Source organism: Trichoderma harzianum (assembly GCF_003025095.1).
Source record: "Trichoderma harzianum CBS 226.95 unplaced genomic scaffold M431scaffold_21, whole genome shotgun sequence".
NCBI classification, from domain to species: Eukaryota; Fungi; Ascomycota; class Sordariomycetes; order Hypocreales; family Hypocreaceae; genus Trichoderma; species Trichoderma harzianum.
The window spans coordinates 53,612-67,326 of record NW_020209269.1 but is presented as its reverse complement, the minus strand read 5'-3'; the positions used below and the strand labels follow the sequence as shown (position 1 = coordinate 67,326).

Sequence of the window (13,715 nt, the reverse complement as noted above, 5' to 3'; positions counted from 1 at the left end):
AAGGAGAAGGCTGTTAACAGTATACGAATGCCGACTCCAAGGACTAACTTATCTTATCTTGCCGCGCTTCAGTTTCACTAGTTTCCGCATCGTTGATCTAGCCGCCTGAATACTACATGACTTGTCCAATGTTTAGTTCACCGATCACAATAGCCCGGCAATCACTAGCTTCTCTAGATTCCGTAAACCCGACACTGCCGTCACGCGGGGAAATGCGGAGAGAATCTGGAGATAGAGCCACTCTCCAGTCGGCTAGATTCACGATTCAAGTGTTCTATATCAGCGGAGCACAGTGCGCATGAACTATCCTGGAGTGGTCTGGAACAAACATGGAGAGGGAGGATATCTGCTATGATCCATCACTTCATTATCGCTCCTTAGAAATGTGGCGTTTTTGATAGGCATTTTCATAATCTATACTACACATGGAATTGTCGGAGGAATGATATATATCAAAAGAACGGGGTTATATCGTCATATTTGGCGCCTTATCTTTGGCGCAAAAAAAATGAGGAGCTGAGTGTGAAGCTGTATCAATGATTATTAACTCGTTGATTGATCAACCCTTGAACCTTTTTCTTCCCGGATTTCTCTATTGCGTTCCATGCGATATTTCTTTTCATTTCGAGATCCCAGGCCTCCCAAAGCATATCTTTGTTCTCTATCTCTTCACTCAACAGCCTAATTACAATGCAAAAAGACATGCTAGAAGCAAATCACGTCGAGAGCGTAGCAATGCCATTACATTCGAAACCATGTATTTTCCTCCCAGAATCCTACTCTTAATGCACTCTAACTCTAATAATTCCTTCAGATATACCAAAGAACGACGGCATTGCTGCAGATACGTCGATTCAACTCTCCCAATCCCATGACAGTCTTCGAAATGGCGAAACAGTTGAAATGACAAAAAACCTCAGCACTTGGACTTTGATTGCTATTGCTTTCAATGTTTGTAATAGCTGGGCTGGCCTCGCTGGCAGCATGGGAGTTGCTCTCATTCAAGGAGGCCCCGTGTCTCTAGTGTATGGGTTCCTTATAAGCTCTAGCTTGTATGGCTGCATAGCTTTAACTATGGCAGAGCTGGCGTGTGTATATCCTACCGCAGGAGGGCAGTACCACTTTGTTTCTATCCTTGCCCCGAGCAAGTATTACAGAAGCCTGTCTTATACCTGTGGCATGGTCACAAACTTTTCTTGGATTGCCATTGGTGCAGCTATTAACATGATTTTCAGCGAGCAACTCATTACATTGATCATGTTTTACCATTCGACATTTGTCCCACACCCGTGGCACCAATTCCTTCTGTATCAGTGTTTCGGCTTGGTTATATTGCTGTATAATCTCTTGGCTCTGAAAAAATTGCCTGTTACGCATTACTTTGGATGTAAGTCTCTCTCCATATCAACAATATGTTTTGACACTATTCATTTTATGTTATTATTAACTCTAATTAGTCTTTCTCTGCATCTCTGTCTTCTTTGGTTCATTCTTTGCTATGCTTATCCGATCCTCACCAAAAGCACCTTCAAATTTCGTGTGGACTACATTCATCAACCAGACTGGTTGGCCAGATGGAGTTTGCTTCATGTCTAGTCTGCTTACGACGTGCTTCATTTACTCGGGTCTTGATGCTTCTTTACATCTTGCAGAGGAAGTACCCAATCCTCGAATTGCCGTCCCACGTGCTTGCTTAGGTGCAATCGGCATTGGCTTTTTGACGGCATTTGCGTATCTTATCGCAATGTTATACAGCATCGTGGATCTAGACTCTATTATTAATTTTGATGGGTCTGCTCTTTTTACCTTGTATGATCAATAAGTCAGTTTATTAACAAGAAACCAGATTTCTACCGTTCGAACTCAATCGACAAGCACTCCGTTCTGATAGCGGAGCAATCGCTATTCTCATATTGAGCATTGTAATGACGTTCTTCATTCTAAATGCGGTACTCCAAACGGCTTCCAGGTTAACATGGGCATTGGCAAAAGATGATGCCCTTATGTTTTCCAGCATTCTTCAGAAATTGCATCCTAGTCTTGGTGTGCCTGTTTCATCACTGCTGGTTAATGCAGTATCGCTAGCCTTGTGTGGATGCATATATCTGGCATCCTCTACTGGTATGAAGATGATACCTATAATACCCATAACCCGTTACTAGTCACTGATATTTCTTCATGGCGGATAGCCTTCAACGCAATCCTAGGCTCCTGTGTCGTGCTCCAGCAATGGTCTTTTTTAATGCCAACTGTGCTTCTCATCTACCGCCAAAGATCCGAACAATTTTTACCTCGGGATCGAACTTTCCGCCTCCAAGGATGGATTGGCTGGCTCGTGAACATTTGGGTAATTGTCGTAATTTTAGCATCAATGGTCTTCTTCTTTTTGCCACCAATTCTACCAGTGTCGGCTAATACAATGAGTAAGTCTTCCCCATAACCCAGCGTATAATTCCAGTGAAGAGAACAAGAAGATGGAGAACAAGAAAGGCTAACATATAATAGACTATAATTGTGTTATAATCTTGGTCGTCTTTCTTCTCAGCGCTGCAAACTGGTATATCTACGCAAAACGCCACTATGGCGGTCCACGGGTCATTCTACATAGCTGAAGGGGAACTGAAGTCAATGAGGCAGCCACTAAAGATAACAAATAAGACCTGTCTACAATATATTTGTAACATTCTTTTCTCCACGTGCGCTTCTAAATTTATTCAGCTATTCCTTTAAACAAGCAAAGGGCATAATGTTGCCTGTCATCCACTCCTATGAGAAAAGTCTAACGCCATATTGTACCCTCAGTGATGTCGACCAACAGATAGATCATGCTTAGTACATGAGAATATGAAATTTTATTTAGGCGATACTGACTCCCTTTTAACCTCAACCTCAATCTCAGTATTCATAAATGGCATCTGTAAAGCATCCATTTCCTTTGTTTGCTAAGTGAGAGGCTTACGGAACATACATCCTAATATTTAGAGCTGAGGTTGAGCTGCTAGTTCATCAGCGACCTCTTTGGCAACCCGTTGTCCAGCCGTGATAGCACCCTCCATGTAACCCTTCCACTCGTATGCCGTCTCTCCACCCCCAAAATGAATACTTCCCACGGACTCCCTGAGAACTGTGCCAAACTTTTTCAGCATACCGGGGCCTAAGGCGCTAGTCGGTGCACCACCGATATATTCTTCCTTTGTCCACTCTACCATGTTAAACTCCAGGATATTGCGGGCTTTTGCTGCAAGCGAAGAGTTCTCTCCCACAAGCGTTGCCAGATGCTCAATGATGGCTTCTTCGCGCGCTAATTCATCCAACTTATGCCACTCACTAGCGACTTTTCCGGCAACAAAAATTGCCAAGCTGTATTGTTTCTTAGAAAGATCGCTAATATCCCAGCTGAAACATATGGGGCCAATGACTGATTCAAACTTCCCCACAAGCCCTGCATCTCGCCACCACGGAGACGAGTATGTCAAGATAGCCTTTGCATATATACCTGGCTTTGTTCGAGTGACGAGAGCTTTCTTGGTAGGCGGCAATGGCGGGGTAAATTGAATGTTTGTATATGTGTTTGTTGGGATAGCAATGATGACTCTTTTAGCCTTGTAGGTTGCGCCACTGCTGGTTGTGACGTGAACCTCATTCCTGGCATACTGAGAGATGCTGTCAACTGGGCTGTGAAGCATTACAGAACCAGCAGGTAGGGTATTTGCTAGAGCATCAACTATAGATGATGTACCTGAACACAGACTTTTAGTATCCAACTAACCCGCTCAAGCGGGAGAACTCACCGGTCTTGATTTTGAGGGACTGGGCTCCTTCCTCGCCTTCGCTTACGATACTCATGTAACCATAGCAAGATTTGAGATAGTCCAAGAAGTAGTGTGCTCCAACATCCTCGGGCTCACGGCCGACAACTGCAGAGCACAATAAACGACAAGTCGCCTCAACGGCAGGGTTATCCGCGAGTCCTTTTTGGGCTACCCATTCAGCCAATGTGACATCCTCCTCTTCCGGAAACTCGTCAAAGAGGCGGATATTACACTTTTCGGCAGCTTCAGCCATGAGAAGAATAAACTTTTGCACCTGTTGAGTATTCTCCTACAGCATAAATCTTGTTAGCTTGGTGGACAGCAGACGGTAAGTAGCAAAAACTGGGGGGCTCAACGCATTCTTACATTATGAGCTTGATCCATGTTACATCTATAGATTCTCCCATCGTATCCTTGGTAAATCTGATCGCCTTCCGTGTATTGAGCTTCAGTTTCCAGTCCAAATTTCTGCGTCAGAGCATATATGGTGGGTTGTGTCTTCTTATTGATCCATGTTGCACCAAGCTCAACAACGGCATTCGGATTGGTTTTAAGTCGTTGAGTTCGACTGCGACCTCCAATACGATGTTTGGCTTCCAAAAGAATGACCGAGTATCCAGCTTGGTTTAGTTCGTATGCAGCCATGATGCCTGAGAAGCCGCCGCCAACCACAACGACATCGGTCTCAATGGTCGGTGTAGAAATTGTGTCGCTTGAGAGCTTCTGGATCATATCTCTCTCTGCAAGCCACGGGCGAGAAGCATTGCCAACGCTAGCGATCGCTTCAATCTCAAACTTTGCTTCCGGGAACGCAAGTTTGGGAACCGGTACGAGCGTCGTCAACGGTTTATTGGCAGAACCATATTTGTCTGTGAGGAGAGCCAAGACTGGTGCAATGAGGTCATTAGCTGCGGAAAGTTCCCAGTCAACGACGTAAAAGCGAAGATGAACAATGTCTCGAGGGAATGCGCCAGCGGCTTTAAGAACTTCCTCCAAGTTAGCTACAGCTTGTTGGATCTGCTCTGCCACAGATGACGGCCAGGTGCCATCGCCGCGCTGGGCAACCTGTCCAGATGTGCGGATGGTTCTCCCAGCACCCTCAATGCTTATGCCATGAGAGTACCATTGCGGATCGGAAAGACTAGTGGGATTCACGAGATTGGAGCTCGGGCGAGTGTCTCGTGGTGCCATGATGATTGGAAGGTAAAGAATAGCTTAGAGGAAATTTTGCGATATAGAACAATTTACTTGCAATGCTCAAATTGTGTTTAGTTGATCCTTGATATAGCGGATGCCAGCCCTTTCATATATACTCGAGAATCACTCAACACGACGTTTCGAGCGAGTTCTACATTGGTGATGTTCCAATAGACGTAGTTATTGCTCACACTGTTCACAAATTGATCATGATAGTTGCCGGGATCTTGAATATGGGCACAGGAAGATCTAATCTAAACTATTTCTTCCTTAGTTCAATGTTATCTAGCCGCGATTACGTCCAGGGTAAACGAGCCGGCAGTCGCAGACTCTCGCTCTGCACTAAACTATGAGGCACAGTGCAACCGTTTCTAGCCTCGTCGACTGTATCACTCTCTCCATACTCTGCCCCGCTTTCCGAAGCTTCCAAGAGATTTGTTGATTCAAGCACACCCCGCCTAACACTCAGCTTGAGGTGTCTCATTCGCATCGGTTAATCTTGATAGGTCCACATGACCCATCATCCTACCGAGGTCTGTCAATTCAAGGTACATTGACCATCCCTTGACCACAAAGTCCCAGCAAACGCAATTTGTTGACATCTTGATACAGCCAAGGCGACGTCACTTCGGCCACTTCTGCTCGCAGTCCGCGGGTCTGCGCGGGTCCCGAGAAACCCTTTACCTGACATGAACAAATCGGGGAGGATTCTAATACGGAGTAGCGGACATCCAAACTCAACATCTAACCTGAAATCTCGCCAAATATGCAGTGTAGAAGGCGGCCCTATGATTACTCCAAACCGCGACCAAACTACCCACGGTTCAAGACAGGATGCTTATCTTGCCGCCTGCGAAAGAAGAAATGTGACGAAGTAAAGCCGAGATGCCGGGCTTGTTGTCGAAACCACCTTGAATGTCAATGGCCCGACCTCTCTGGAGGAACCAGCCAGCCAAACAGTGGCAGCAAGCCGGCTGGCCGAGGAGCAGTTGTGGAACAATTGCCTATTGTACGAGCCGAGACACAATCATCTTCTCCAATATCGACACTCTTGCGTCGCCAACCCCCTACTCATGATCTCCCAATACCAGGGACAGCGTGTAACCTCACACAGGTGTCCATTACATTGTTACAGCACTATTCTGAATACACCGCCGGCCTACTTTGCACATCTCCTCCAACCAAAAGCCCTTTCATCACCGTCGTCCTTCCACTGGCTTCCACTGATGAACTTATTATGCATACGATCCTAGCTCTAAGCGGCACGCATTTAGAGTGCAGACAATCTGTTCGGAATTCTGGCTCCATTGGAAGTGTTGATCTCGAAATGCAGCGTGCTACTGCTCTCCACTATCAAAACACAATATCAGGCCTGCGGCGGGAATTGCTCAACTTCGATTCCGCAAATGACCGGCAACAAGTGAGGCTCTTGTTAATCCTGATTATTGCTTGTCATTACGAAGCTATATCTGGCAATAAGAGCGGAATGATGCTCCAGCATTTGCGTGCTAGTCGAGAGATAGTCAGGCGACTTCTCACTCAACCTCAAAGAGTTAATATTGACCAAGATTCTCTGGGTTTTAGCCTTGAACTCTACGCTTACTTGTCCATCGTCAACTCACTCGCATCTTATCGAAGTATTGGAAAGCTTGCTCAGCCATACGACACGTTTTTGACTTCGTTGGATGAACTGAGCAGCTACTCGACATTTGGCTCAATGTTTGGCGGTTGTCACTCACTATATGAGCTTATTCCCCGCATTAGTCAGTTAGGCGTAGAATATCTCGCAGGACAGAGTATTCTTGGGGATGACTGGATACCTGGTGCCGAACTTCAGTCATGCTATAAAGCAATTCAACAGCGCATTATTACTTGGACGATGCCGCCATCCGCAGACTCTTTGGATCAACATGAGAATAGCGATATTACAACAGCCGCAGAAGTTATCCGACATGGTCTCTATATATATCTTATGACTTCTTTTTGTGGAGCAGGTCGGCCAGACCCAATTTCGCAATTACAAATTGAAGCTCAGGTCGACATCGTCCTGGCTCTAGCCAGTTCAGTAAAAAATATGAGAAGCAGGACAATACTACTGTGGCCATGCATTATAGCCGGCTCCTGCATGACCAAAGAGGAACAGCAAAAACATCTGAAATATGAATTACTACATTCAGGCTTTGACATGAAGCACTTATTCAGTTTGAGTGAGATGCTAGAGCGAATGTGGAGAGATGATGATGCGAGGGCGTATGGCCCGTACGGGCTATACTTAACGATGGAAAAGAGTAATCACTACATACCTATTATGTAGGTATATAGTTACATTTTTCACAAATAAGAAAGTCAGTGGCGATTAAGTAGCCAAGTAAATTATGAAATCTTTTCCTATAATAAAGATCTTGTTCACACATTTTGTCTCTCATATGCATAGAATTTGGATAAGAAAGAAAGAAACACAAAACTAGCAGTTTCTTTCTTTTCTTCAATGCGGCAAATCCCCTTCAACCCTAAAGAAATAAAACGCATACACGCTGATTTTTAAGATGCATGGTGTCCGGAAAACTGCTCCAGTTTCTCCCGAGCACCCTGTATTTCCTTCATAAGAATCCTGCTGCAATTTGATGGTCTCCATCAATGAAACCGCAACGCACATATGAAGTGGAGCCGTCTACGAAAGAGTGAGAGAAACTAGAATGAGCTGGACTTGAATGGACAAAGTTCACATAATTCCCTGTTTGACACAAGCCAAAGGCACAAGAGATAAAATGTCAGTAAGCCTATATGAGTGTAATAGTGAATTCTTATCTTGAAGAAGACACGCTGCTTGAAACTAGATGCAAATATCGGCAACGGGTATCTCTGTTAGGAACATCTGACCATCTTCATACTCTGCCTAACCACCAATAACCGCTAACTGACAGTCGCCCAACCTTGGGAAAGATCAGTCAAAGAGTGGTCAGCTTTCCGCCATAGATCAAAATTTCATTCTTGTCTGCAATGTTGCTCTTCATGCCTCGGCAGGTTTTTCCTTCAGAAGCGTCCGTCACGTCGGCAAAACCTGTCGTAATCCACTAAGCAGAGGCGGCATCTCAACAGCGGTAGAGTTGGCCACAATATCTCTTTTCCCTTCTGCACCAGCAATTGACCGCGACTGTCTCCTGCCAGTATCAAATATCGTATCAATCTCTTCCAAAGATTTCCCTTTGATTTCAACCCAAAAGTACCACTGCTGTTTGTCAGTCGTATGCATAAGCACAATCGGGGATGACCACAGCTCACAATCAGCGCCACCATCCCAACATCCCACGACGCATTGATAATATACATCTTCCAGCCAATAGTTTGGAGTGCGATGGGTGTAACTAGCACCAATATGGTGCTGAAAGCGGTGTAAGCCAATATCACAAGCTTGCAAGCTGTGGCGATCAAAACTTACCCACAAAGGTTTTGGCCAAGTTGCGTAACGGCTACGGTGTGAGCGCGAATCAAGAAATTCGCAATCTCTGGTGGATAGAGACTGAACAATGGCGTCCATGCAATGGAATAGATGCCTTGAAAGAGGAACATTACGGCTACGTTGCCATAGACCAAAGCTTTTGAGGCGTGGTCCGGATCTTCGGCGTACTTTTTCGTGAGAAGGCCGATGGTCAAAAGACAGGCAACCAAAAGTGCTTCAGTAATAATGGCAGTCGACTTTCGTCCCCAGCGAGATATGAATTGTGTCCCTGCAAGTGCGCAAGGAAGGCACCATGCATTTAGGACAATGTTCTGAATGATAATACGTCAGTGCATGCTTGGGTACTTTGCTGCTATGACGAGTTTATTTACCGCCTTCAATTGAGATTTGATATTTGTGATACCCGCAGTCTTTAGCTCGGCGCCAAGATAGAATGTTGCGATAACGTTTCCAGCTGTTGAAGCAAATATTCCCGTCGATGAGCCAATCAGGAGCCGTCTTCTTGCCACAGGGTCTTTGGCAATGCCCCAGATTGTCATATTGAGCTTCTGCGAGCGCTCTAACTCAATGCCCTTGACAATCTGCTCGTATAAAACATTTGATGCCGGATCTTCAATGTTGCCATTAGAGCTAACAAGAGCAACCGCAAGCTGCGCTGCTTCGTGGTGGCCACGATAAGCCAACCAACGTGGCGACTCAGGACTACGCATTTTAGCTAGAGCTCCTCTAGCCTGAGGAGAGACAGATGACAAACATGAATGGCAGAAATCCAATACTGAATACAGAGAAGATGCCTTGGGCCACGGATGGGAGCCTCCAGGCCCACGACGATTCCCAGGAGCTCGTGCTGAGAGTAATGACCGCAATGATTAAAGCACCGACGCTTAGAGTCTAGTTAGAATCCAACCCCAGTTGGTGAAGTGCACTTACTAGTAGAAGTTGTTCAGCATACTAACGCCCCATAATCGCCACGTATTTGGAAACGTCTCAGACAGGTACGTTCCGCTTGCAATATTGGCGATCGCAGTTCCAAACCCGACTAACACTCTGGCCACAATAAACATAGCAACATTTTGAGCTCCCGTCTGAATTGCCATACTGGCAATTGCAATTAGACTGCCCCAGAATATTGCAGGGCGGCGACCGAAACGATCGCACAGCAAGCCAGAGCAGGGCGTTGCCAGACAGCCACCAATAAAAATTGCGGCGGTGTGCAAACCTTTTGTCGTATCATTAAGTTCAAAATAATCAATGTATGCGGGTAAGATATTAAGCCCATTGAGCATTGATCGGTAAATTCCATAAGTCTAATTCGCATGAGTAAGATCCATAGTGATCATACAGCAGAGCCATTGAGCCACACACAGTAGAGATTGCCATTGAAGAAGTCATAAGCAGAATTACCACCGCATTAGATGATACTGGGACATAGGCAGGGAGCCATGTGCCGGATTCAGCTTTTCTAAGCATGATGGCAGCGTTGAAGGTCACACAATACGCTGCAATAATGATAATGAAGTTTTTGTGGCCATCCAGAACTGCTGAACTTGACAATACAGATGCGCTTTTAGAGAATTTCGGGCGTTGCATCGACTATGAGGGACGTCGCGATCATATAGAAAGCCATGTTCCGAGATCGGCGCGAAGTCGGAGAGTGGGTGCAGTTGTTGATCTCTGTTTCGAGTAGCTCGGATACAATTGCCGGCGTAGCGGGCGTCTCTCGGTCAGAGGTAAAGGGATAATACGAGGTGCGTTTGAGGCCGACGATATTCCACACAAGTCGTGGAATGCAACCGACAGTACTTAACTGGCTAGTGGTACTGTCTGCTCTGCCCAAGAACTGTGCATCTGATTCCAATAGCCATGTCAGCTTGTTGCTGTCCTTTCTATGCTGAGATCCTTAACAATATGATGGACTCTCTGATGTTACATTTGGGAAATCATGGTGCGGAGCCCACGATAGGATTCGGTCTCGGTCCCTTCTGTCTTCCGAATTTCCGTTGTTCTTCACGGGAGCTCTGTCATATAGACCGAGAGTGTATATTAGTATTTCATACCTAGGATGGTGAACACGAAAGAAGTGATACCGAGGTGCGAGGTATACCGCGTCAGTATACAGTTGGCTATAATAAACCTAACAGTTGCTGTCTGAAGGCTATGCTATAGGTCCATGTCTCCAGCTTGTAGGTTCCTTAGATAATGAATAGAAGATTTTTTATAGGTCTCCCGGTTACACCTTGTGTTGAAGATATTTACAAATATAGAGGTTATATTTCTTACTTAGCCAAGAGGCTTGATGAAGCTGTATTAGTTGGCGTTTTATGACCTGATTCTATTGATAGCTCGGGAAGATAGTTTTAAACTCCTGTGACTATTGTCTTAACACAACACAACTAACACAACTACCCAGCTTGACTTACTACCGCAAAAACTACGGAGGTAGCACGAGCTTATAGTTATATTACATCTAGGTAGTCCACCCGCGTTTGTGCGAGAGCGAAGTCACCAGCCGACTGTAGACTGTGACAGAAGTAGTAACATAGATTTATTCTTGCTGGTCGTCGTCAACCAACTGACATTCAATCACACATTGCAATCCCCATGGTACAGCGTCATGTGTGCTACATTGCCTCATTGAGGCGTGCGTGGATGACTCTGTCATGACTGTTTTATACTTTCGATAGAGCCCTGCAATTAGCAATTTGATCTCAATAGTAGCAAGTGCCTTTCCTAAACAGACTCTTCCGCCGTATCCAAAGGGGATAAGTTGATTCAATCTCCTGTTTAGCATCTCCTCGTCTCCTTCAAGCCATCTTTCCGGCAAAAAATGATCTGGATTTGGGAATATATTTTCATCTCGATGAAGTGCTGCGACTGAGTTTGTGACTATGGTTCCTTCTGGAAGATAAATGTTTGACAAAGTACGCCCGCCTTTTGGAACAAGGCGCTCAGAACGTCCACTCGATGCCGGATGGAGGCGATATACTTCTCTCAAGCATGCTTCCAGAGATGGGACTTGGCTGTTGACGTCGGCAAATGAAATAAGGCCATTCTCTTGTACTGCCAATGCATTTAATTCTTTTCGTATTTTCTGCTGCCATTCTGGATGCTAAGTCAATTTCCAGACAAGATACGTGGCAGTTACCGCAACAGTAGCCTCGGCAGCATTAATATTGTCGAGAATCTCTGCCTCAACGTATAAGTGGTCAGTCGACAGCTTTGGTCTGACATTTTGGAGGTTTGCGAGGATGTGTTGGAGGAGCGAACGCGAATTATCAAAATCGGGGTCTTTCATTGCTGCGGAAATGCGTTGTTGACACCATGATGCGAGTCTATCCTCTGCCTGAAGGTATGCCAGCCCTGGGCTCAGCGTATCCAGTAGTTTTGAGGCGTAATCACAAAAAATCGGGCAACGAAGGCGAAGTGGCCCAACAAATTGTAAGTGTTTTAGATCCATAAGTATTTGACGCTCTAGACAAACGTTCTCCACAGACTGGGTGCAATGATGAGGACCTAACACCAAGAATGTGATAATATCAAGAGCGTAACAGTCGGTGAGACTATAAATGTCTACTTGCGTACCAGGGCGGATCTGCCTCAGGACAGTCTGGGAACGTTCTTGGATATGCTGCTCAATGGCTGGCACGGTGTATATGTTTGAAGCCTGGTAAAATTTGGAGGTTAATTTTCGCTTCGCGCGATGCTCTTCGTGTGACTTCGTCGCAAAAATGGATCGCCTATTGTACCCTTTGAAGTTGTCAAAGTAATTACTTTTTGGCCATCGCTGCGTGGCACTGTATATTTCCTTTGTGGCTTCCAAGGTCGCTACTGAAACTTCATTAGGCGCTATACAGATTATAGGCCCGTATTGGTGATGCCATTCCAGAATTTGGTCGTTCCGGCTGTAAGAGAAATCGTACATAGCCAAGTGCATTTTCGTGATTTTTGACAGCAGAGGGCCGGGGACATGCCGCAGATGCCCTCGGAGAATGCGATAGAGCCCCCTGAAGACTAGAATACAACTGATTACCATGCCCATCGCGAGAATGGCAATCTGAGAAGAGTAATTATAGAAGTACCACATTGAGTCTCAGCACTTGGTGAACACTGCGTCAGCAGGCGTATTTAGACGACGCTATGTGCGTATTTAGACGACGCTATGTGCGTATTATAACGAATAGTGACGAGCTCTGGACAGTTATATTTCCGCTTCTCTTTGAGAATTCCCCAGTTGCATCAATCACTTATCACTAAGACGTGCCTTAAAATACTAGATAAAGTATGGTACAGGAAATATATCTTCCTAGGCGTGAACAAATGTCCTGTTCATGCCAATTGCGCAATACACACCCTTTCTCAGTTTCAAAGCTGATCACGGCGTCAGTGTAGTTTGACTCATCCAAACGTTTGTACAGGGTGGATGCTTGGAAATAACGTAAGGTTCAATTTGATCCTTGTCTCATTCGTTGTACATACACTCAGCTGTGTACAATCATTAGCCATGATCTTCCCAAATGTCTCAGGACACACGGGATGTTTTTTGCACCAAACTTTTGACTCTAAGGACTCGCGCAAACTATTCCATAACGGGCGTGGTACTCAATGTTCATTCACCTTTCTGACTACATTCGAATCAATATGACAGCATAGCTGCGTAACAATCCCCAGTCCATCAAGTCAACTTTGCGAGACTGAGTGGGCTGGTAGAAATATCCAATAGCTTTATTTTGGGCCATGCCATCATCAATGGTACCTACCACGTCAGTAATTGTATCCCAGTAGTTGTGAAAGTTCACCAGGCTTCTCCCATTTTGATGTGTACGTATGAGACGGGTGTCAAGTTGTCATTCGCCTAGTGAACAAGGGTCCGACAGGTCACCTACCACACTGCGTCCACACTTACTATCACGCAATTTTGAGTCCTCGTTCAATGAGACGACAATAAAAGTACCCGAAAGTGCTATATAAAATAGAAGGAGAGTTGGGCAACAAAGTTGGATTTTGATCTCGAGGCTCATCATCTCCTAGTTGTTGTCGGACACGTGCCGAATTTCTCGTTCAGTGTTCCCTCGTCGGCAACAGCTCTTTAGAGAAACCGGAAATGACTGCAGCCACTTTCATCGAACGTCCTTGAAGACGTCACCTAACTCGAGCCCCTGTGACTCGTTTCGAAAGGATTGGCATATGCCAAGCCCAGCAGGTCTCAGTCGGTTCGTCATCGTGCAATCAAGTCGAAAGATCCACGA

General features: G+C 45.4%; 5 protein-coding genes across 5 annotated transcripts; 2 read left to right on the top strand and 3 right to left on the bottom strand.

The window, feature by feature from the left end:
• Nucleotides 1–903: 903 nt before the first annotated feature.
• M431DRAFT_154412 (hypothetical protein) lies at nt 904–2,635 on the top strand (the record flags this gene model as incomplete). Its single annotated transcript, XM_024912903.1, has 5 exons — nt 904–1,387; nt 1,458–1,791; nt 1,847–2,121; nt 2,190–2,423; nt 2,506–2,635. 5 exons carry the CDS (start codon nt 904–906, stop codon nt 2,610–2,612), a joined length of 1,434 nt encoding a protein of 477 aa, XP_024768619.1. The 3' UTR covers nt 2,613–2,635.
• Nucleotides 2,636–2,922: 287 nt separating this feature from the next.
• M431DRAFT_535145 (hypothetical protein) lies at nt 2,923–5,003 on the bottom strand (the record flags this gene model as incomplete). Its single annotated transcript, XM_024920943.1, has 3 exons — nt 2,923–3,739; nt 3,792–4,101; nt 4,179–5,003. 3 exons carry the CDS (start codon nt 5,001–5,003, stop codon nt 2,979–2,981), a joined length of 1,896 nt encoding a protein of 631 aa, XP_024768618.1. The 3' UTR covers nt 2,923–2,978.
• Nucleotides 5,004–5,659: 656 nt separating this feature from the next.
• M431DRAFT_513255 (hypothetical protein) lies at nt 5,660–7,411 on the top strand. Its single transcript, XM_024919983.1, has one exon. The coding sequence runs from the start codon at nt 5,776–5,778 to the stop codon at nt 7,321–7,323; it is 1,548 nt and encodes a 515-aa protein (XP_024768617.1). The 5' UTR covers nt 5,660–5,775; the 3' UTR covers nt 7,324–7,411.
• A 644-nt stretch (nt 7,412–8,055) lies between these two features.
• On the bottom strand, nt 8,056–10,021 carry M431DRAFT_535143 (hypothetical protein; the record flags this gene model as incomplete). The annotated part of the gene is made up of 7 exons (XM_024920942.1): nt 9,835–10,021; nt 9,400–9,776; nt 9,224–9,352; nt 8,841–9,171; nt 8,449–8,780; nt 8,292–8,391; nt 8,056–8,241 (listed from the first exon to the last, which is right to left on the bottom strand). Exons 1-7 carry the CDS (start codon nt 9,937–9,939, stop codon nt 8,056–8,058), a joined length of 1,560 nt encoding a protein of 519 aa, XP_024768616.1. The 5' UTR covers nt 9,940–10,021.
• Nucleotides 10,022–11,014: 993 nt separating this feature from the next.
• Nucleotides 11,015–12,553, bottom strand: M431DRAFT_500603 (hypothetical protein; the record flags this gene model as incomplete). The annotated part of the gene is made up of 3 exons (XM_024917933.1): nt 11,015–11,563; nt 11,597–12,450; nt 12,490–12,553. The coding sequence occupies 3 exons, from the start codon at nt 12,551–12,553 to the stop codon at nt 11,015–11,017; spliced, it is 1,467 nt and encodes a 488-aa protein (XP_024768615.1).
• Nucleotides 12,554–13,715: the final 1,162 nt, after the last annotated feature.